The sequence below is a fragment of the Mytilus californianus genome, unplaced genomic scaffold, assembly GCF_021869535.1.
Source record: "Mytilus californianus isolate M0D057914Y unplaced genomic scaffold, xbMytCali1.0.p SCAF_2, whole genome shotgun sequence".
NCBI classification, from domain to species: domain Eukaryota; kingdom Metazoa; phylum Mollusca; class Bivalvia; order Mytilida; family Mytilidae; genus Mytilus; species Mytilus californianus.
This window is the reverse complement of record NW_026262668.1, coordinates 29,826,549-29,848,289: the sequence shown is the minus strand read 5'-3', so window position 1 is coordinate 29,848,289 and position 21,741 is coordinate 29,826,549. Positions and strand designations below refer to the sequence as shown.

The window sequence follows — 21,741 nt, the reverse complement described above, 5'->3', positions numbered from 1 at the left end:
GGTGTCTTTCGCCTCATTTTTTCGTAAAATTTAATTACAAAGTTCGTGCGACAAAAAGTTGGAAAAAAAACATTACAATAATTGCCGGACCAATGTATGGTATGGATATGCAAATACGGACTGTCATACAGAAAACAGCCTTTATTACATACATTACATTATCTTGATGTTCATATAAACCCAATAGGCAGGCTATTTTAATCCTCAGCTATCCAAAAATGAATTTTATTGCACACTAGCTCTCATATTTGAAAAATCCACAGGGGCCAAAATGCGAAACTACACACCTAACTGTGGAGTGCTACCTAACTGTACAACATAAGAACAAACTATAAAAATCCGTTGAAAGGGCTTAACTCATCGATTCAAATAAAATAAAAACTAACAAAACACAAAAGACACAAAGTACAGATCTGAGAGTATTCACAGTTACTAAAATCTAGCTAAAATCCTATAAACACTAATAAGAAAATCGTGTATCTAAGGCCGTGTTCACACCAAAATTCGCGTACTGTAAACATGTTGACAATCAGTTTCATGTAGTTAGCAATGGTTCCACATCAAATATGTTCTCATCTGTACATCGGTTTGAATATCTGTACACGAGAACTGTTCACACCAGTAAACTTCATGTACACGTAATTTGAATGAACATTACATAAAAATGAATTGAAGATTTCTCTGTAAACCTTTGTATCAGTTAGGCGGAGACCATTTCAGAATTAAATTTTTTTCTTATATTTTTTTCTGATAGGGGAGGGGAGTAGATAAATTGTTAAAATTTTAAAAACAAATATATTTGTTTCAGGAGGGAGGATGTGAGAAAAATCGTTTGATTCCTTTTAAAATTAAGGGTGAGAGTTTCACCATGGAGTTTAAAAAATGTTGTTGTTTGTTTTTTGATAAAAGATGTCACGATTACGCAAGCTAAACAGCATAACAATAAGCGAAAAAAGGATTTTCGAATGATTGATTGGTTGATTGTTGGTTGCTTAGCCTCCAGTGGCAAGTACTTCGTACATGTTCAGGATGAGAACAAATTCCCAATTAATACAATAGGTAGGTCTAAATAAAGACATGTTCAAATAGGCAGCAAATCTTGAAGAAAATCATTCAACTTGTACAAGTTTATTTACCATAAAATATTGCAAAAAAGGGGGCGAAAATGTCACATATCCCCCCAAAATTTGGATCAAACTAGAATTTCAATGCCAATGAGTGATACCTTTTTAGAAACTGTTGAAATTAATCTTCCTAATAATCAAATAAAAAATGGGTGTCTTTCGCCTCATTTTTTCGTAAAATTTAATTACAAAGTTCGTGCGACAAAAAGTTGGAAAAAAACATTACAATAATTGCCGGACCAATGTATGGTATGGATATGCAAATACGGACTGTCATACAGAAAACAGCCTTTATTACATACATTACATTATCTTGATGTTCATATAAACCCAATAGGCAGGCTATTTTAATCCTCAGCTATCCAAAAATGAATTTTATTGCACACTAGCTCTCATATTTGAAAAATCCACAGGGGCCAAAATGCGAAACTACACACCTAACTGTGGAGTGCTACCTTAAGATGAAATTTACCCCCTCCTGTCTCAATTTTTAGTATATTTTCTGTGTTCTACTAGCTGTTACGATTAAAATGGTACCTTAGTTTTTAAAATTGGTCCAGTAATAAAGATTTTATGAAGGTTAGCAGTTGATGTTCAAACGCGACAAAAAGTGATTTAGAAATGAATGCTAGATCATAGTGAAAAACCTCAAGTGTGTCTCATTTTTGGGGTAAATTTCTAAAACTTTTCCCTTTTTTCTGTTTAAAATCTTAAAATTACCTTAAAAGAGGAAAAATTGAACAATTTTTAGGTATTTGAAAGCACTCATAGGTCAATTTTGCTGTAAATAGCATACCAAACCTTGGTTTAGAAGCTCTCAAGCAGGGTATAAATTTCTAACAGTACTGGCATCATTAAATTTAATTAATGCCAAATTATAATATAAAATCCTGCTAAAAATGTTTATTTGACTTATTCGCATTCAAAAATATAAAGCGATACATTCTGAGGATATCATGTAAAGCGCAATCTTTGGTTACAAGGGCGAAGCTAATGGAGTACAAATTTAAGACCGCAACATGTCTAAGTGTCAAAATGTGTATCTTTGGTTGCTAAGGACAGTAAACAATAAAATAAACATGAATTGCAATCCTAGCAGATTTTTTACCTTCTGAACTAAAACAAGAACCTAAAAGACTAAAGATTTGTGGTCAAATTTATCTTCAAAAAGGCATTTCTGTGCTTTCTGGTGTGCTATAAGGTAGCACTCCACAGTTAGAAAATAAAATTAAAAATGAACCACAAAATATTTTATCATCTCCTATTCCTGGATTACTAATACATTAACCTAACTGTTTGTGTTGTACATGTGCATATGTATGTAATCAGTATCTTCCATAGATTTGATTTTCAAAAGTTAAAAGGGTGAAATATAATTCCTTCTATGTGTATCCATGGCAACATTCTGCATTTATTTACCATAAAATATTGCAAAAAAGGGGGCGAAAATGTCACATATCCCCCAAAATTTGGATCAAACTAGAATTTCAATGCCAATGAGTGATACCTTTTTAGAAACTGTTGAAATTAATCTTCCTAATAATCAAATAAAAAATGGGTGTCTTTCGCCTCATTTTTTCGTAAAATTTAATTACAAAGTTCGTGCGACAAAAAGTTGGAAAAAAAACATTACAATAATTGCCGGACCAATGTATGGTATGGATATGCAAATACGGACTGTCATACAGAAAACAGCCTTTATTACATACATTACATTATCTTGATGTTCATATAAACCCAATAGGCAGGCTATTTTAATCCTCAGCTATCCAAAAATGAATTTTATTGCACACTAGCTCTCATATTTGAAAAATCCACAGGGGCCAAAATGCGAAACTACACACCTAACTGTGGAGTGCTACCTAACTGTACAACATAAGAACAAACTATAAAAATCCGTTGAAAGGGCTTAACTCATCGATTCAAATAAAATAAAAACTAACAAAACACAAAAGACACAAAGTACAGATCTGAGAGTATTCACAGTTACTAAAATCTAGCTAAAATCCTATAAACACTAATAAGAAAATCGTGTATCTAAGGCCGTGTTCACACCAAAATTCGCGTACTGTAAACATGTTGACAATCAGTTTCATGTAGTTAGCAATGGTTCCACATCAAATATGTTCTCATCTGTACATCGGTTTGAATATCTGTACACGAGAACTGTTCACACCAGTAAACTTCATGTACACGTAATTTGAATGAACATTACATAAAAATGAATTGAAGATTTCTCTGTAAACCTTTGTATCAGTTAGGCGGAGACCATTTCAGAATTAAATTTTTTTCTTATATTTTTTTCTGATAGGGGAGGGGAGTAGATAAATTGTTAAAATTTTAAAAACAAATATATTTGTTTCAGGAGGGAGGATGTGAGAAAAATCGTTTGATTCCTTTTAAAATTAAGGGTGAGAGTTTCACCATGGAGTTTAAAAAATGTTGTTGTTTGTTTTTTGATAAAAGATGTCACGATTACGCAAGCTAAACAGCATAACAATAAGCGAAAAAAGGATTTTCGAATGATTGATTGGTTGATTGTTGGTTGCTTAGCCTCCAGTGGCAAGTACTTCGTACATGTTCAGGATGAGAACAAATTCCCAATTAATACAATAGGTAGGTCTAAATAAAGACATGTTCAAATAGGCAGCAAATCTTGAAGAAAATCATTCAACTTGTGTCACCGATTTTGGACGGTAAGCTGCGATTGGATCATATTGTGACACGTGTTTAATTCTGATCAACACTATTAGAGACATATAAAAACCTATAAGCATGGTTTTTTTTCAAATCCAAAATATATGCCTATATATATCTAATTACAAGACAAAATCCATTAATCATAACATTTCATTCACTAATGAAATAAGAAATTCATTCTTTTTACACATTTATATTGTTATTGAATTCATATATATTGAATTCATATATATTGAATTCATATATTTTGGAGAAAACGTACGATTTATATTATTTTTTAAGGGGGAATGGGGGAATGGAATGGCACATCCTGCATTTTTTCAACAAAACAGAATCAAACCTGTTTATTTTAAATTAATCCCCTCCTTTCCGTTTTTCTCCAAATAAAAATCAAATGATTGCTTGCTTACCTCTGAAATCTTTTTCATACATTACTTACTTGCGAAGTTGCATTTTAAAAAGTCTCAAATGTGTACGACATTCATCTTTTACTTGACACGATTTTTTTTTATAAAATTTTTAAATCTTGAATTTCTTGAGAAAAAAATCTCGGCTAAAGGGAAGTAAAAAAAAGTTTGTTTAAACTGTAACTTACATTAACTGGTATATGGCCATTTAAGTTTCTAATCTGTTTAAGTTTGCTACCGCTTCTAAATGCAAAATGTACTACTGCTTTCTTGAAACGTCGTACAAGTCAGATACAAAACAAAGGTAACAAAAAAAAAAAAAACCAACAGGTTAATAACTTGATTTAAAAATAATTCATAATAGTATTATAATCATTTTTATTCAATAAATGTAACTACCTAATATATTCATAATAATATTCACGTTATTAATGCCTAGTTGTATGTACACTTAAACCACACAAGGTCCACATTGCGTATCGACTACATGTGGTAAAAACCTGATTTAAGTTACATGTAAACATTGATTTTTATCAATGGGAACGTAATAGAGTTTAGTATAACTGTTAAGTACACTTACACCACACCGAGTTTAGCTCAATGGGAACACGCCTTAGACTACCCTGTTTTAATTAAGAGGCAATCATAACTTGACTTCCAATATAAAAAGTTCACCAGGATCCTATCTTGTCGAAAAATAAGTATCGATGTACCTATAAGTAATGATAAGTGCATTTGTGAAAGCACGAAGCGAGAGGTGGTCTGGGGCGGGTCTCCCTTTGTTGTTAGGAGTACAGAAACATTTTTTACAAAATAAATTTGTTGTTCACAGTACGAGTACAGAAGTGAAAATTTATCGTCATACTAAATACTTATCAAAGGTTACATATTAAAAATAATGAGACGAGATATAACAAAAAATAAGTAAACATTGAATAACAGAAATGCATTACAAATTGTGTCAGCAGGTCAAATTAACACGAAAGTACGATTTGACAGTACTCGCAGTTACTGAAAGTTAGATAAAAGCTAAAAACAATTAATCAAAAAAAGACATATAAAAAAAAAAGAAAAAAAGTCTGTATTCGCTTGCCTAGTGATGCATGCACGCTGCACTAGTGATAACAGCACACATTGTCTAACTATAAGAGAAAACAAAATAAAAATGTCTGGAGATAAAGATCCTGCGAACTGGCAATTTTTTTTTTTGCTAGAACGTTAAACTATATTAGCTCGGTGGAACTCGAACAATTAAGCAGGACTCGGATCGTTCATTGTTTCCACCGTCGCTATTTAGACTACGTGGCATAGAAATTATTAAACACAGCAAATTTAAACCAAAAATTATTTCGGGATATGTTCTATGTACATATAAAGTTTCTTTTATGAAATTGCTCATGCATTTGGCGGTCATTCCGAAAATGGCAGCCAATATTTAATTTTTGACACCCGAAATCAATTCAAAAGGGCGAATAGTACATATGTTTCAATTTTCGTTAAAAATCAAATAAGGTTATCATATACACTTTCTGATTAAGCTTCTGCATAATTTTGAGAGGCATTTGAAACATTAATATAGAAAGACATTGTTCAGAGAATAGGAATTTAGTTATTCATATGATGACACAAATCATGTTTGTTTACATTTTGTATGTCATTGCAATGTTAAAAAGCAATCTGCCTTTTGAATTTGTAAAAATGGTGATCTTTTAAACTCTATTTGTTTGATATACTGATCATAATGATGAACTTTTCTTTCAATATTTGCCCATATAACTTGATACCATATAAATAAAACATAGCTGAGAGGATGATAGAGGAGATTGTAACCCCTAGAAAACATTTTTAACTGAGGCGTAGCTATGTGTTATCTAATTTATTATACTGAATGTTCTATCAAGATTGTCTTTTACTGTTAAATTTTAGATTTAAGTTACTTAACTATGACGTCACGTACATAGAGGCCAAAACGTAGAGCTTGGGCATTTTCTTTAATTTATGTAAACTCAATTCATTGCCCTGCAAATTATCGATTTCAGATTGGTCTGTACGAGAGGGTGACATTCAAAACATTGTCTTCCGCTGAGCCATGGGATAAAGTATATTATTATACTTCATGTCAAAATGCCAGATTTTGATTGGTTAATACGAGGGAGACAATTTACTCTATCCCATGGCAAATACTCTATTACCCTTCACGGAGACGCTTGCTCAAGTGTACATGTGCGCTTTAATAAATACGGATGATTGTTATGTACAAGACGACATAGCTTATTACTTTGAATTTGAAATTTAATAGACAGTAATAACAGAACATTCAATATAATAAATTAAAAAACACATATCTGAGAGGGTGATAGAGCAGATTGTTACCCCTCGAAAAGACATTGTCAACCTTGGCTTCGCCTCAGTTGACAATGTTTTCTCGGGGTAACAATCTGATCTATCACCCTCTCAGATATGTGTTATTTATATATTACCTTTCTCGTATTAGCCAATCAAAATCTGACATTTTAACGCGTAATAAATTTGGTTATCCATTGACCTTTCATGTGTTCTCTCGATAAGATTGCATTCGAGAACCTATATCAGATCTTTCACCGCAATACTTGGCAACCGTTACTCATTCTTTCACGATCATTGTTCTCGTTGCAACATTCACTTTTGTATCATTAGATAATTTAAAGCCCGCAAATGTATGGAAAGCCTCCACTGTCATATATTAGAGATTTACAAATCGTTATTCTGAAGCTAAAAGTGTAAAGTTTATAGACCGCGTGATGAATAATTAATTCATCAAAATGCTAACTCTAAATTATTATATGCTAAGTTGAATCTGCGTTATCATGGGTATCATTCAGTACATCGAGAAAAATGGTCGTGAAAGAATAACTAAAGGTGGTTTACTAAAGCATTTGATAAGTCCCCCATCCAAGATTAGCTCAAAATTAGATTTTTACGGTATTAGGAATCAAAACTTAAATTGGATAACAGATTTAACTGACAGGCAACAGCAGGCAATTTTAAATGGTGTTTAATTATCTAAATTAGCTGTTGACTCCCAAGGGAACAGTATTAGGCCCCACATTATTTTCACTATTTATTAATGACTTACCAGAAAATGTAACTTGCAATGCAAGACTTTTTGCAGATGACTGCTTGTTATATAGAAATGTAAATAATAATTCTGATGCACAATTACTTCAAAATGATTTATCTAGTTTCGTCTAGTGGGAACAGGACTGGTAGATGAATTTTAATCCTGAAAAATGCTATTTGATACATATATCTAAAAAAACTTAACACTTCTGCTTTTGATTATACATTGCATACTCATGTATTAGAATCTGTTAAAGACAGTAAATATTTAGGTGTAGCTATAAGCCATGATCTTGACTGGGGAACACATTTAAATAATATTACCTGTAAAGCAAATAAAACCTTCCTAGGCTTTTGTCGTAGAAATTTAAAAAAACTGCACACGTAAGGTTAAAATCCTTACGTGCACATCGCTTGTCCGTCCAGTCGTCGAATACTCTTCCCCTTTTTGGGATCCTTACAAAAAGCACCTCATCACTCAGGTTGTAAAGTAGCTAGATTTTTGTCTCGCCTGCGACGAAAGTCGCAGAAAGTGAGACATAGGTATTACTATCCGGCGGCGTAAACTATTTGTATAAAGCTTTATATTTCAGAAGGTAGAAGACCTGGATGCTTCATACTTTGTATGCAGATACCTTATGTTACGAACTTTCCGTCTGTCATATGTCCAATGTCCTTGACCTTATTTTCATGGTTCAGCGACTGCTTGAAAAAAAAGTTTAGTTTTTTTGTTATGTAAATTTCTCACTTATTATGAGTAATAGGATAACTATATTTGGTATATGGGTTCCTTGCAACGTCTACATGTCCATCAGACAGGGTTCACCTGACCTCAGCTTCATTTCATGGATCAGTGATCAAGGTTAAAGTTACGTGATTAGGTCCGTTTCTCAGATACTACAAGCAGTAGGTCAGCTATATGTAGTAAAATTGAGAATGGAAATGGGGAATGTGTCAAAGAGACAACAACCCGACCACAGAACAGACAACAGCAGAAGGCCACCAACAGGTCTTCAATGCAGCGAGAAATTCCCGCACCCGGAGGCGTCCTTCATCTGGCCCCTAAACAAATATATATACTAGTTCAGTGATAATGAACGCCATACTAAACTCCAAATTGTACACAAGAAACTAAAATTAAAAATAATACAAGACTAACAAAGGCTAGTGTATGGAATGATTATAAGGGATACATGTCAGTCTGGCAGGTTTCATCTGACCTTGACCTCATTTTCACGGTTCATTGGTCAATGTTAAGTTTTTGTGTTTTGGTCTGTTTTTCTAATACTATAAGCCTTTGGTCAACTATATTTGGTGTATGGAATGATTGTAAGGTGTACATGTCTGTCTGGCAGGTGTCATTTGTCCTTGACCTATTTTCATGGTTCATTGGTCAATGTTAAGTTTTTGTGTTTTGGTCTGTTTTTCTAATACTATAAGCAATAGGTCAACTATATTTGGTGTATGGAATGATTGTAAGGTGTACATGTGTGTCTGGCAGGTGTCATTTGTCCTTGACCTCATTTTCATGGTTCAGTGGTTATAGTTAAGTTTTTGTGTTTTGGTCTGTTTTTGTTATACTGTATGCAATAGGTCTACTATATTTGGTGTATGGAATGATTGTAAGGTGTACATGTCTAGTTGGCAGGTGTCATCTGACCTTGACCTCATTTTCATGGTTGAGTGGTTATAGTTAAGTTTTTGTGTTTTGGTCCGTTTTTCTTATACTTTATGCAATAGGTCTACTATATTTGGTGTATGGAATGATTGTAAGGTGTACATGTCCAACTGGCAGGTGTCATCTGACTTTGACCTTATTTTCATGGTTCAGTGGTCAAAGTTAAGTTTTTGAGTTTTGGTCTTTTTCCTTATACTATATGCAATAAGTCAACTATATTTGGTGTATGGAAATATTCTATGATGTACATGTCAGTCTCGCATCTTTTATTTGACCTTGACCTCATTTTCATGGTTCATTGCTCAGTGTTAAGTTTATGTGTTTCAGTCTGTTTTTATTCTTAAACTATAAGCAATAGGTCAGCTATATTTGTTGTATGGAAGGATTGTAAGCTGTTCATGTGTGTCTGGCATGGTACATCTGACCTTGACCTCATTTACACGATTCATTGGTCAATGTTTAGTTTTCTTGGTTAAGTCTGTTTCTGAGAAACTATAAGCAATAGGTCAACTATATTTAGTGTATTGAATGATTGTAAGGTGTACATGTATTTCTCGTTTGGTTTATATGACCTTGACTTCATTTTCTTGGATCATGTTAAGTTTATGTAATAGTTGTAGTAAAGCTTTCATTTAGGACTATCAACATAATATCAATGGTTAGTAAAGAAGGCGAGACATTTCAGCGTGTGCACTCTTGTTCCATAATTCTTATAAAGACCGAACACCGGCTGCAGTTTGTTACATGATTAATTCCTTACAATGGGACAGTTTATATAATAGAAAAAAAGCTAGATTAACAATGCTATATAAAATTAATTGAAGGTTAGTAGAAGTTCCGAAGGACAATTTAACTAAATCTGATAGACGTACTAGGGGGCAACATAAATTTCGGCAAAAAGCAACTAATATAGTCTTCTATAAATATTCTTTTTATCCAAAGACCATCTCTGACTGGAATCCAATACCTTAAACAATACGTTTGTCTGAAACCCTGGAACCCTTCAAAAGTTACATATCAACTCTAACATTTGAAGGATCCACACCAACTTAGTAAACCACAAATCCACTGTACATAATGTATATATTATTTATTGTTTATAGTAAATTTAATTAAGTCCATATGTACATAGCACATAAGTTCCGGGAAGTTTTACACTCCTACCTAGGAACCAACTCCCGTATTCGGAAGAAGAAGAAGGAATCGTGAATGCAATTAAGTGTAATTCTATTTCAAAATCTGTGAAAAATCAGTTGTATTTTTTTTGTATTCTCTTTTGCTTTTTTCTTAAGGCTTGGTCAATGTGTAGTAAATAAAATCATTTTTCATCATAATGGAACTTATATTTGCAAAATTCAAAGCTCAGTTAAGATTGACTGAAATGTATGACTTTAAAAGAAAATCCTTGAAACTCAATTTCCGTCTGCAGGAACATAAACTTTTAATATCAAGATCAAGTTTTGTTGAGTTTTCCTTGCTTGCCCTACTGCATAAAAGACTTTTTACAACTTTTACAATGAGTTTGGTAAAAAATCAAATGTATTGAAGTGTCAAGGAATATTGCCCCCCCCCCCCTTTGTTTTCATCAGGTGTCAATAATTAATCAATAATACAGTTATGGTCATGAAACAATTTTTATTAACTATAAGTCAATAAAATTTAAGGTAGAAAACTTTTATTTGAGACAATTTATGTGATTGGGCTGAGTTTATGCAGTTTTTACATTAGGCTATGCTATCTGCCAAATACATGCAATGACGAATACTATAACAGGTAAACATCAAATTGTCTCATACAATCTTCATGGGGACAATTTTTTTTTGTAGTAAACATTTTTTTTTTACTGTTTGATATCACAGAAACAACTTACTGTGCATTCCTAGCAATTTCAGACATTTTTTTTATATGCATGCATATTGTAAGGGTGAAAAAGATGAAAATAGCACAAATTCAGGTGTAAGGCTCTAATCTGGCAATATTGGTAAAAAAAAGGTTGAAATGTGGCTAATTTCATTTCAAATGATCAGTTAAGAAAAGAAAATCAATTATTGTCTGATAATTTTGTTTTCATCGCTCTTCGCTTTAAAGAGACCGACAAAAATGTTTATCAGACGTCTTTTGTTTTTTTTTTTCTTTTTTTTTCACTGGTCAATCAGTAGTACATAAAATCATTTCTCATCATAATGCAACTTGTATTTGCAAAAATTGAAAGCTCAATTTAAACTGACTGTTCTGTATGACTTTAAAAGAAATATTTGAAATTCAATCTACAGGAACATAAACTTTCAATATCAAGATAAATTTTGGTTGATTTTTCCTTGTTTGATTTACTGTTTTAAAGATTTTTTTATAACTTTTACAATGAGTTAAGTAAAACATCAAAGGTATTGAAGTGTAAGGGAATATGGACCCCCTTTTTTCATCAGGGGTCAGTAATAGACCTTTAATTGATGAATAATACAGTTATGGTCATGAAACAGTTTTTATTTACTATGAGTAAAAAAAAAAAAAAATCGAGCAATATGAGACTTTTTTTTTTACCGAAAGAAAGTTGAAATGTGGCTACTTACATTCAAAATAAGTAGTTAAGAACTTTCACCGCATTTAGCTTAAATGGTGATAAGTTAAAAATCACTATCTTTTAAACCAAATTTTTCAATTTTCACAGCTTTCTAAATATTTTACTTTAAGTTTAACTTCATAGAAACCAGGTATATCCTGAATTGTACATGTATCAACTTTCTACATGCCAACTTTTAACCAGTGTGTAAAATGTTGTAATGAAATACTACCGTTTGGAAGTCAAGTACTACTAAAAACTAATGCAAACTCATGGACAAGTAAATTTAGCTCAAAATGGTCTAAATATATATTTCTTTTCACCAAAAGTTTCATTTCTTCAAATCTGTGAGTTAGTTTAAGTAAAAATGACATCAAAAGCAACATTTGTTGTCAGGGAAGGGCTACTTTTAACTACGTTCTAAATTGAAGTCGGTAAATGTTATATCATGTGTATATACTGGTACATGTATATAACTTCTTTCTTTTAGTTATTGCCAAGCACCAATTAGAGCTCACATTCTTTTATGTTTTTTTTTATATTAAAGTATAGAACAGGCCAACTGAAGGAACAAAGGCAAATAATATTTAAAAGAATATATATAATAGTTTAATTTAGTTGACAAAAGTGTAGTCGTATTTCTTCGTTTTGCATACATACAAACATACATGCATTTTAAAGATAATCACATATTCTGCCTATTTAACGAGTGACAGGAAGCTTGTATTAAATGTTTAGGCCATTATATAAACGAATATATAGATATGATCTTATTTAACAGGAGCAACAATTGTCGAAAGTCCATCACAAGAATTAACATTATTTGAAGGAGAATCACTCACATTACGGTATAAACTCTCCACAGACAGAGTCCAACTTACGTTGTACAGAAACAATAAAATCGTAGCAGAAGAGGGCAATGTTTCAAAAAAAGATGATGGTGTGCTAAATTATTTTAACATAAAGCCTGTTATACGCAAAGACCTTGGCGAATATTTTGCACAAGTTAAACACGGCAGTAGCCGAAGTTACATTACAAAGCTGAAAATAAAACGTAAGTTACTTTTTCTTTACTTCGTTCGTGCATATTTATCATTTAATGATAATAATGCTAAGTTATCAATGTAACATAAAGCTACTGGTAAAGTGTAAATGGATTAAAAATATGCAATTGTCTAAATATTTTATGATATACGGTATGTAAAAACTATTTAAGTTAATAGGTTGGTGGACGTGTAGACTTATTTCTAGCATACTGATTGTATATGAGACACAATAACAAGTTATTTTAATTTTCTAAAAAAAAAGAAAAAAAGATAGGAATAAGCAAGAACCACAGCAGTGTTATTTACTTAATGATTGTATCTATTCCATTACTAGAACAATAAGCAGATGTGGTATGAATGCCAATGAGACAACTCTTCACCAGAGACCAAATGACACAGAAGTTAATAACTACAGGTCGCCGTACGGCTTTCAACAATGAATAAAACCCATATCGCATAGTCAGTTATAAAAGGCACCGAAATGACAAATGTAAAACAATTCAAACGAGAAAACTAACAGCCTGATTTATGTACAAAACAATGAACGAAAAACAAATATGATATACAGCAACAAACGACAAGCACTGAATAACATGCGTCTGAATTGGGACAGGTACATACAGAATGGTGCGGGGTTAAACTTATTTGCTGGCGCAAAACCCTGTGGTGTAACAGTACAACATAAACAATAAAACTATAAAAATCAGTTGAAAAGGGCTTAACCTATCAGATCGATACAAAGCAGAAAAAACACCTAACAAAATCACAGACCAGACATGGCGGGCCTAGGGTATTTATACATTGCCACAACAAATAAGACACTAAGTACAGACCTGAGAGTACTTAATAAAGGCAACAGTAGTATACCGCTGTTCAATAGTCATAAATCGTTTAAGCGAAAACAAATCCGGGTTACAAACTAAAACCGAGGGAAACACATCAACTATACGAGGAAAACAAAGGAACAACAGAAACACTGAACTGCAACAAAAACAAACGCCAACATACATAGAAACGGACTATTTGATAACAACAGCCATATTCCTGAGGGGTACAGGACATTTTAAGAAAAAATGGTTGGTTGAACCTGGTTTTATGGCTAGCCAAACCTCCCGCTTATATGGCAATGTTGAAAATACCGCTAAAATGACATTACGTGACAGGAATACAGTACAAACAAACGCAAGAACACTCAGGACAGCGAAATACATAAATAAGTAATATAATAGTACATTACAACATGTAAACCACAGAATAACAGCGGACACCTCCCATGAATTTACGACAGTACACCAGGACACCACAACCGAAGTATAAACTGCGCGTCACACGACTGTATCAACGCCACAAAAAGTGACGTATTTTTTGTGACGTTTATATTATCACAGGTAAATTTCTAACAGTTACTGACCATGCTGACAGCTAGTTCAAAGCCAATAACAACTAATAAAAAAGTCGTGCATCTAAGACTAAAATATCAATTAGTACACATTCAACGTCCGATGGATTTAGTGTAAAGACGCCATTACCAGTCAGAAAAAAAACATGACTGTGTGCAATTCCAAGATACAGGTATCGACAGATTGTACAGCTATGAATGTGCATATATATATACATGTAACAACAATATTTAGTTTGATTTTAATTTACTGATAACAAAATTACGCTACTTTACAAATATGTGAAATGTTTTGTCAATTACAGCTTTAGAAATTGAAAGCCCACCTCCAGAAGTTCTTGCAACTGAGGGTGAACCACTTAAATTACGATATAAACTCCAAGTAGAAAACGTCCAACTTCATTTTTTCAAAAACAACTATTACTTAGCGGAAACAGAAAATATAACAAAAATGGTTGACGGTGTTATACATTGGCTGAGAATCAAATATGTTTCATTTAAAGACGAGGGTCATTATTGTGCAAAATTGAACACCGATAACAGCATAGGCCATGGTACTAAGCTAACCATACAGTGTAAGTAGCCTCATGTTACGTCTTCGATATATGTTTATTGTTCATTTTTGTTTCATTATTATGATAATGAGAGTAATAACTTCACACAAAATTACATACTATTTTATATTCGCAAAATGACTTCATTGTAGTGTGTGGGTCTATGATTATTAAAAACATAATAATTAAGTGTTGCAATATGAGGACACGTTGAGACAAACATACACAATTTGCTCAATATGTGATCACTTGAAAATTATAAAAAAAAATAAGAATACTCATAGAATAAGTCATCGAAGAATTCAAATATGGAACAGTATTCAACGAGTGACCGAACAACACATTAAATCACGAATGCGCGTAGCGCATGAGTTAATTATCAGTGTTGTTCAGTCACGAGTTGAATATTTTTCGATATTTGAATTCTTTGATTAGTAATTCTTTTTATAACATTGACAATGTTTTTTTTATGGGAATAAAGTAGAAAATGTCAGGAACTACTGATATCTTTCCCTACGCACTCACAATTTGCTTTGATGTAACGTCATCGAGTTTATTTCACATGTTGAATTATCGGTTTTTATTTCATTGGGAAATCTCGCCAATTGATTGCAACCAATGTAATAAAGCTATATAACCAAAGAAGAATCTATTACATGGTATAAATGTTAATTCTAATATGACGTTCTTCAAACGCTCTGAATACACACCCGTGGTAAAGTACAAATATATATGTCAGCTGATCGGCAACGTCATGATTTGTTTGGGCTGATTCAATCCTACTTCACGTCATATGCTTTTTATGAATGAAGTAACCCGAGATCAGACGGTGTAAATGACGTCATTGAACGATGACGTAAGAGTATAAGCATTCTAAGGGAAAATACACACATGTAAATTCAAAGATGTCATCCACCATATGCTCATGACATTCAAAATTAAAAAAAAAAACTATATAAATCGACAACATAATACTATCAAAAACAAGTAAAAGCAAAAAGGACGAAAGATACCACGGGGACAATAAAAATTATCAGTCGAAAAAAAATAAACAGACAATACTATGGCCAAAAAGAACATCATGAAAACACAAGTCACAGAACGAAATTTATGACTAAAGATTGAACTGCATGATGGATAGGTTAAGATAATTCTACCATTTCATTGCCCGGAAGCAAACAGAACGATCTTTTTTATTTGTTTATGGCTAGTTATATTTTAACATGCAACCCCAGGTGATGTAATTGTTTTAATGGTATTACACCTGAACCTATTGCTTTGTTCTACTTATTGTTTACGTTGAAAAAAAATCATCAAATATACCAGGCTGAACATGGTTAGAGCTTCAAAAAAGTAACTGTACTCGATTGCATTTGCGTTCATTAATTTAATGTTAACATGTAATACTATATGGGTGATATACAAATAATAACAAAAAATAATGGTGGTAATACGTAAGGCCGATGTTATGTTAAGAAAAATTATCCAGGTTTAGTCCAAAACCGTCAAAAGTTATTAGGATGTAATGGAGATATTACAATGATGGTATTAGTGCCAACGTGTGCCTATATCGTATATAGGATTTAGTTCTTCATATTATAATTTGTTATCAAATACGTTTTTATTACATCTAAACACTTTAGCGCTTATATTGACTCCTTCATATAAACCATAATATGCGAAGTACTTTAATGAATGATTTATTTCCATATTAGAAAATGATAAGTAATGTTATTTGAAATCAATATCAGCGCTTAAATATAGGCTCACATAGGTTTTACAATTTGCTCTTATAGAAACATCGATTGTTTTCCAAATGGTTTCACTTAAGATGTTCATTTTGATAATAAATTTTCAAAAAGCTATCAAATACAAGAATGTAAGATCTTCATAGCTATCTATTTTACCTGATGCCACAAATCCCAACACAAAGAATGATCAGGATTTTTACAATGCACTATTGATTAAAAAAGTTAATTGAGACCCCATTTATTACAGACTTAAAAGGGAGAATCACTCTTTTATTTAGAGCCAGTCTGACAGAAAACCATGCAATAGACTCCGAATGCAATGTTATAATATTTTGTATACATGATACCTTCATTGCAACTACTCTCTGTGCAAAATATTTTTCAAAAATATTCAATGACAGTCTCTTTATGGAGCGTTATCATTTTATAGCAATTTATGGTCAAAATAGAGCTGAAAATTAGCCAATGTCAGTCTTTATCAACTTCTGACTGTTTTATTGGTAAAAATATGTTGTAATACTGTATTTCAACTGTCAAAATATGTTGAAACCTGAGGTTAAATTCTTGTCCTATATTTGCTCATTCTATTCTTAATATCCGAAGTTTTACAAAACTACTAGAATGGTGAAATTTGCTAATTTTTAAAAGTCTATATTTTCTAAAGTGGCAAAAATATTTTATGCCATATATTTTTTTTCTTAAACCCTATCATATATCTACAAATATAAAAAATCTAATTTCAGAAAATGATCATAGTACTCAATGTAGAATTAATAGTTTGGAAGGAATTGTGATTTAGCAGGTGTTATCCTATATTAATGATATTTCTGCTATTTGGACCCAAACTACCCTCGGGGGCCCCACCTTGTAGAAAATAAATATGGTATTTGACGCACAACTGAAATATTTAATTGATATTTCATACAACTTTCACATTAAACCCTTAAGTGGTTGCGGAGGAGTTGCGGACTGCAGGTAGTTACACTACACCACTACTGATTTTCTCCTTTTAGGTCCAAAGATTTCCCCATAAACCCTCAATAGATAAAAAAAAAATATGATGCACAATTTACAACCCTCACAAGACATAGCATTAGTTTGGTTTAAATCTATTCTGTACTTTGAGAGGACTTAACGATTGTAGACATATTACAAACAAACAGACAGACCAACAGACATTATGATTATTATATATCCCCCAGCTATCACTAGCATGGGTATAATAAATCTCTTTGCAAAAGAACCAAAATAGATTCAGGAAAGCCAATAATTACAGGTCAAGCTAGCCCTTTTGGTCTGTTTAATAATTTGTTAAAAGAATAACACTTGAGGGGTTAATGTTTCTTCACTATTGTGGATACTCGTATGAATCTTTCAAATGGAATAAGACATGTGGAGAACATTTATCAACTCACTAATTACTATATCTAAATTATAAAGGAGGGATGTATTGTATAGATTTATGAAACAAAATCTTTATATATTGTGTACTTGCTAAAATCCCAGCAAATTAACAGATATTTAGTTGTTGTTTTTCATCTAGAGGTCACAGTGGTGCTTTCAACATGTACAAAAAGCTCACACCTCACTGCAAGTTCAAAAGACCCCATATCACTTTTAACTTCATCTAGACTTTAACTGTCGGATTTTTAAGTACATAAAATAACTTGTTTCAAGCATTTTCATTTTATATCAATTCAAAATACATGTATCAAGGCAATTAATACTAGAAAGTAAAACAGTAATACAATGACGGTGGCATTTTTTTGTAGTTACACTGTACTGTTTCTGCAAGAAGAATGAATGTAAAATTGAAATGTCTATGCTATCTGTATAATAATATATGTTGCGCGATCTGCAGAAACAACATGTACTGGTATGTCATCACTTGACATTCTGCCTAGGTGTTTTGCAAATCTTCATCATCAACTACATTCAAATTCTTAATTTTAACTTAAGACGACTTTGCTGGATCTTTAGATCCAATTTTGACAAATTTTGCAAATACACTCCAAACTTGAGATGTGATAACCACTCGTCAGAATAAAATTTCTTTCTTTCATCATCGCCTTAATAGTTTCAAATTATCAAAGGTTTGATAAAAAATGGTCTTTTTTGTAGCGCTGCATTCTACATTTATATCATGTAAAATTTCCTTAAACCTACTACTAAACCTTTCAATGGCTAATAGAAACCGTAACAGACCATCCTTCTTCAATATTCAAATTAGTTGTTAAAACTGATCGTAGCAAAACCTTTGTGCTCATGAATATCATCTACACATGTCTCAGCCCAGAGAAGTTTCACGTTGTAATAACTATTTTCTTTGTTGGCATATATATGCTTGCCTATGCATATATGCTATTTTAAGACGTGAGGTTTTTGTAAAAACCTTTATGAAATTTCGCTCAGGACAAGCAAATAAGGGTTCATCATCTGAATCAGTGTCGGCTATTACATTTGGTCTTGGATAATATTCAGTTTCTACCTTTTCATTATATCCTATCTAATTTGTCTTTGTTATGAGTGTAATTAACAGAGCCTGGTACGAAAGATTTCTTTTTATAAATGGAAATTGTAACTACGAAAAAACAAAACCATATTATCATGATAATATATGGAATTGATTAAGAATAAAGTAGGCAAATATTGACAAAATGCTTAAAGAATAGTGTTCTAGCTCAATACAAAGTTTTTTCTCTCTCAAAATTGACCTGAGACATAATGTTGTCTCAAACAGACTAGAAATTTTGCTGATACTGCTCTTTTTTAGAACAATAAGAATAAGGATAACTACTAGTGGAGCACGACAAGATTACCGTTCGTAAATACCTGAGTACCTTCTTTCATACTTGTTTTTTATGGGGTTTGTATTGATAACTTTAATGTTTATAGTTCATTTGTAACAACGATGTTCATTAGTTGTCAAAATATATTATAAGGGTTAGATTCCACAGTCTTTCGGTCTGTAAATCCAGCTTTTTTAATTTTTGTTTTTTTGTTATGTCTTTTCTTCGAGAGAAAAAAATAATTACATTTTTTGAGTTCATGCCCTGTACACATTTGTTATTTTTCTACTTTTCTTAAGTGTAGTTTTTGACTTTTTTATGGGTTGGAAAAACCGCCTCGGTGGTCTCGTGGCACCGTGTTCGCCTCGAGTGCGGGAGGTCGTGGGTTCGAACCCCGGCCGGATAAAACCAAATACTTTAAAATTGATATTTGCTGCTCCTCCGCTATACACGCGGCATTAAGGAGTAGGAGCAAAAACTGGTCAGCTCGGAGTCAGAATATGTGTCTGGGTAGGGTGACATGTCTACCTGCGGACTGTTACCTTGTGAACTAGCACGGTAAAAATCCGAGTCAGCGTGTCAGTCTAGTACAAAGAAGGGTTAATATTCATATAACATGAACATGTTCTCGTCCTGAATATGCATAATAATTTGCCGCTGGACGTAAAGCAGCCATTTATCATCATCATCATCAAATTGATGAATGTATGCTAGTATATTTTATCTAGCTAATGTCAAAATTGACCAGGACCCGAAAATAACCAAAGATAAAAATCATCAAGAATTTGGTCAACCAAGACAATGCATATTTTCATTAACGGGTATGCAATCCTATCCATATAAATTAAGTTTCTCCCTTTATCAGATGATGTTTCTAAAAGTTGGAACAAAGTAAGAGAAACAGGGAAACGAATCTTAGTTCATAATCTGTTGAAAATGAAATCAAAGTCATACAACTCTTGATATCAACAAATTTTTACAATCATTGTGACGTGAGGCTGGTCCTGGATACTTCATACACATGATATATATGTAGTATAAAACTTGCAAAAAGAAACAATGAGAGGAAAAATAAAAACTTATAAATTGAAAATAAAAAAAAAAAAAGAAAATGCATAATTCAAATATATCTCTATATGGAGTATATTCGTACGAAAATGAACAAAGCAATCTGCCCCCTTTAAAATTAATCTATCTATGTGTGTATGTATTGGGGGAGGGTGTATTCTAACCTGTCCCTATGTTGATGAAATCTCCTGTCTCCCAACTATTAGGCCTTTCAGAATCTCGGAGAGGCACCTCTGTCTTCTGTTGCCTTGCTGGAAGCTGGATGTTCTAGATTGCAACCTTTAAGTTTACTTTAGCTTCCTCCTCTCCAATAAATACTAATGATTTTTCTACCCTATATACCACATTGCCTCACATTCTCATTAAGAAAAAATTCACACACCTAATTAAATGGGCATTTAAAAAGTCAGAATGTGAATATATATGTTCAAACTCTTTTAGGTCATTTTTTAGTAGCAATAAACAAAAAAACTATGTCAATTGGACATGCTTTGATACTATATATGCCCTTGAATTTTTACTAGATAACATTTTTGTTCGCTTTGGAGATTCCGTATATCGTCAGGTTATCGGAATTCCAATGGGGACTAACTGTGGACCACTTATTGCGGACCTTTTTTTGCATTGCTATGAGTTACAATTCATGACAAAAATCAGCAAAGACCCATCGAAACAACATCTGATACACAAATTTAATAATACTTTTAGATATTTGGATGATATTTTGGCTCTCAATAATGACAATTTCAGTATGTATACTAAAGAAATTTATCCTGTTGAACTTACTTTAAATAAAGCTAATACTAACAATGACCACTGCCCTTTCCTCGATCTTGATATCTATATCATTAACGGAAAGCTTAATACTAAAATATATGATAAAAGAGATGATTTTTCATTTCCTATCGTTAATTATCCATTTTTAGATGGTGACGTTCCCTTGTCACCATCTTACGGTGTTTATATATCTCAACTTGTACGATTCGCTCGTGTATGTAACAATGTTTTAGATTTTAACGAGAGAAATTTATGTATTACTGAAAAATTATTACACCAGGGTTTTCGATATCACAAACTAGTCAAAACATTTACTAAATTTTATCATCGGTATAAGGACATTATTCGTAAATATAGTTCAACATGCAGACTTCTTATACGTTCAGGTATTTCACATCCAATTTTTTATGGAAATATTCTTTATAAAGCACAAAAATGTCAGTATTCACCTCTGAAGCTAACAAAACCTTTAAATAGACTTATTAAGAAGGGATATAGTTACGATACTGTTGTCAGGTCATTAAAGATTGCATATTTTGGCGTGAATATTGATTCACTTATAGGGTCTTTGCATCGGCACTAAACACATTTATTTAAAAACCAGTTGTTGGCATGACACGGGTTATGTTCTTCTCATATATGTTATGATGGTATGATACTAAACCCCTAACGGAAAGGATTGTGCCTGATATTCATATGATGAAGACATAATCTTTCAATCAATTTAATTGAAGTCTGGAGCTGGCATGTCAGTTAACTGCTAGTAGTCTGTTGTTGTTTATGTATTAT

At 32.4% G+C, this 21,741-nt stretch overlaps 1 protein-coding gene across 2 annotated transcripts in view; it reads left to right on the top strand.

Annotated features, from left to right (window-relative positions):
* LOC127729668 (uncharacterized) overlaps positions 1 to 21,741 on the top strand; it is a 246,127-nt gene that overhangs the window by 38,270 nt on the left and 186,116 nt on the right. The window contains exons 3-4 of one of the 2 annotated variants that reach the window (XM_052237521.1): positions 12,350 to 12,622; positions 14,319 to 14,588. In XM_052237521.1, coding sequence (XP_052093481.1) covers positions 12,350 to 12,622; positions 14,319 to 14,588 — 543 coding nt within the window. The remainder of the gene's footprint in view (positions 1 to 12,349; positions 12,623 to 14,318; positions 14,589 to 21,741) is intronic. The other variant, XM_052237522.1, reaches the window with a different exon arrangement.